The sequence below is a fragment of the Dendrobates tinctorius genome, unplaced genomic scaffold (assembly GCF_039654945.1).
Source record: "Dendrobates tinctorius isolate UK_male_01 unplaced genomic scaffold, ASM3965494v1 ptg000095l, whole genome shotgun sequence".
Lineage (NCBI taxonomy): Eukaryota > Metazoa > Chordata > Amphibia > Anura > Dendrobatidae > Dendrobates > Dendrobates tinctorius.
In genome coordinates this window covers 28,376,956-28,379,884 of record NW_027361763.1, presented here as the reverse complement: position 1 = coordinate 28,379,884, position 2,929 = coordinate 28,376,956, and the positions used below count along the sequence as shown (strand labels likewise).

At 43.4% G+C, this 2,929-nt stretch overlaps 1 protein-coding gene across 1 annotated transcript; it reads left to right on the top strand.

Moving 5' to 3' along the window:
• Window positions 1-400: 400 nt before the first annotated feature.
• On the top strand, window positions 401-1,572 carry LOC141098851 (homeobox protein not2-like). Its single transcript, XM_073586810.1, has 3 exons — window positions 401-749; window positions 1,012-1,205; window positions 1,414-1,572. The coding sequence occupies exons 1-3, from the start codon at window positions 425-427 to the stop codon at window positions 1,570-1,572; spliced, it is 678 nt and encodes a 225-aa protein (XP_073442911.1). The 5' UTR covers window positions 401-424.
• Window positions 1,573-2,929: the final 1,357 nt, after the last annotated feature.

The following is a 2,929-nucleotide window of genomic DNA, read 5'->3' as shown; positions in this document are numbered from 1 at the left end:
AGATGAGCAGATAACAGAATCCTGCGCCCCGTGGACGGGTGGATCACAGGTCGGTATATAGACACGTGGATATATAGATATAGTTACACTCATCACACGATTCCCGCTAATTATGGATTCATTACAGGTGTCCTGCGTCCCCTGGATTTTGGGGCCAGCTGGGGGAGGCTGTAGGAAGCTTTGCTCCGTGGCCATTTCCTCTCCTCTCGGGGGCAGTGTGGGGTCTGTGTGCCGAGCCCACTCCTCGACTCAGTGCTGATCTCTGCTCTGGGCTATTGGCATGCTAATAGTGTATTTGCATTTCACAGAGCCCAGATCTGGATATAAGGAGGCTCAGAGCTCAGGACCCTACATTCTCCAGCAGAGATCACCTGCTCCTGGAACTTCTAATCACCTGAGGATACTTTCCCTTCTCGCAGCCATCATGCAGCCTACTCCCATCTTCCCAAGGCTTGGCCACCATTTGGATCAGACTCCTGCTCTGCCAGCGGCCATGCGGGACCAGACAAGACCAAGGAACGCCTTTGATATAGACTCGATATTGTCCAGGGAGGACAGACGGGCTCCCCGAGTCATTGTGCAGGAACCCGTCTGGCAGATGCCCCCTGCACCCCATGGCTATACCTATGGGGCCATGTCCTACTCTCCAGTGTGGCTCTGCCAACCTGCAGCCTTCCCTGGCTATGTCCAACCCCAGCAGCACTTCAGCGGAGGGTGCAGATGTCCAGACCCCCTGTGCAGCCACAGAGGTGAGTCCACACTCCTTATGCTATATTAATTCTATCTAATAATTAGTTTTTGGTGCTAATAATATCTCTACAAACAGTTGGTTATATCAGGAGAGATGTGGATTTTTGTTCTTCAGGATAAGAATTGCTGAGACTTGTATTTCTCACATCAGAATAGTTATCTTGAATCTCACTATGAGAAGTTGTAGGTCTGTGCTCTCCAGTCCAAGGAGCGTCTTTCTTTCTTTCTTTCTCTGACAGCGCCACCTTCTGCTTCTTCCAGGTTATTCGTCCTTCACCAACTGCCCAATAGGATCTCTGCCCTGCAACACAGGATCCCACAAGCTGAAGAGATTTAGGACAGTTTTCACTCCAGAACAGCTGGAAAGGCTGGAGAAGGAATTCGTAAAGCAGCAGTATATGGTGGGGACAGAGCGGGTGGACTTGGCTGCCACACTTGGCCTCACAGAAACCCAGGTAAGAGCCGGTACATGCTCTTTGTAACTGTTGTTCAACTTGAGCCCTTTTTGGTTTGACAATGTATTTTTTTTTAGCTGAACACATTTGCTTTCTAATTTTCCAATATATATTCACACTCATAATTTGGGTCACTGTGATGTAACTAAAGAGTTTCACATATTTGCCAGATCCCAGTTATCAACAACGTCTTCTCCTTTCTTCACAGGTGAAGGTCTGGTTCCAGAACCGCCGGATTAAGTGGAGAAAGCAAAGTCTGGAACAGAAGAATGCCACGCTGCCAAAATTTAGAGTCCTTCCCGAAGAACCACCATCCCTAGACCCCACCAAGATTGAAGGACAGGATGAGGTAGAAGTGGATCAGTAGTTCTCCACCACTTTATCTTCTCTGGACTATTAGAGAAGAGTCAGACAGGCATATGACTCAGACAGGGTTCCCAGCGCAATGTTCTATGATACATGTCAGCCCCTATGGTGGCTCGTGAAGGACCAGTGCAATTTTTATATTTTGTTTATTTTATTTAAATCAGATGTTTTATACTGGTATTTATTCTACACTTTTAAATAAAACCTTTTTATACTTATATTACCAAATTATCTTTTTGTGGTCAATCTCTTCTCTTAGAATTAGTTCTCATTATTGATGAGCGAATGTCCTCGGATAACGTGTTATTGAGCATGCTGAGGTGCTACCCGAGTATCTTGGGTGTGCTCGAATAATATGTTTGGAGTCCCCATCGCTGCAAGTGTCTCGCGGCTGTTAGACAGTCGCAACACACAAACAGGAAATCCCGCATGTGTGGCTGCTGTCTAAAAGCCGCAACAAATGGTGCCCCGGGGACTCGAACATATTATTCAAGCACGCCCAAGATACTCAGATAACAACCTGAGCATGCTCGATAACACGTTACCCCAGGATGTTCGCTCTTCACTAGTTCTCAAGTGTCTCACTGTAATGCTTATCACTCCTAAAAACGTTTTAAGTCGTGTCTTCCACTTTAATGCGGGCTCCGGCGCTGAGCTGACATCTTCTCCAGCACATGACAGCTAATTTCAAAGTAGAAAAAAAAGTTTTTAAACATATTTAAGTTTTGCCCATTCAAAATAAAACAATAAAAAAATAAAAATTGGTATAAGGAACGGCCGATTTTATCAAAATATAAAAAGAATTATACTGATCAATAAACGGCATAGTGCAAAAAATATTAATAGACTTCAGAATTACTTTTTTTTTGTTTGGTCACCGCAACATAAGCTAACAAATTTTGGATTTTTTTCACCACTTAAATAAAAAAAAAAAAAGAACTTATAAATCTTCGGCGTCTGCGAACTTGTAATGAGCTGGAGAATCATAATGCGGGGTCAGTTTTAACATTTAGTGAACAGGGTAAAAAAAAAAAATTGAGAAATTGCACTTTTTTTTTTTTTTCCAATTTCACAGCAGCTGGATTTTATTTCTGTTTTTTTTTTTTAAGTTACAATATATGGTACAATCATTGATGCTCCTCAAAAGTGCAAATACTCCTACAAAAAAAAAAAAAAAAAAAGCCTTCACACGGCCATGTAGGCAGAAAAATCCGAAAAATATGGTGGCTCTGGGAAGGAGAGTGAGGCTATGTGCCCACGTAGTTTTTTAAAATACACATTGAAAACCGGACTCCTTCCCAGAAATCGCGCGGGTTTTTCCGCACGATTTAACCGCTATTTTACCGCGATTCTGTTCG

What these genes read in the sequence shown, in the direction of transcription:
- LOC141098851 (XM_073586810.1), top strand. Translation starts at nt 425, where the DNA reads ATGCAGCCTACTCCCATCTTCCCAAGGCTTGGCCACCATTTGGATCAG. An exon ending in CCCCCTGTGCAGCCACAGAG is followed by an intron (nt 750 to 1,011) that starts GTGAGTCCACAC and finishes TGCTTCTTCCAG; the next exon opens with GTTATTCGTCCTTCACCAAC. An exon ending in TTGGCCTCACAGAAACCCAG is followed by an intron (nt 1,206 to 1,413) that starts GTAAGAGCCGGT and finishes CTTTCTTCACAG; the next exon opens with GTGAAGGTCTGGTTCCAGAA.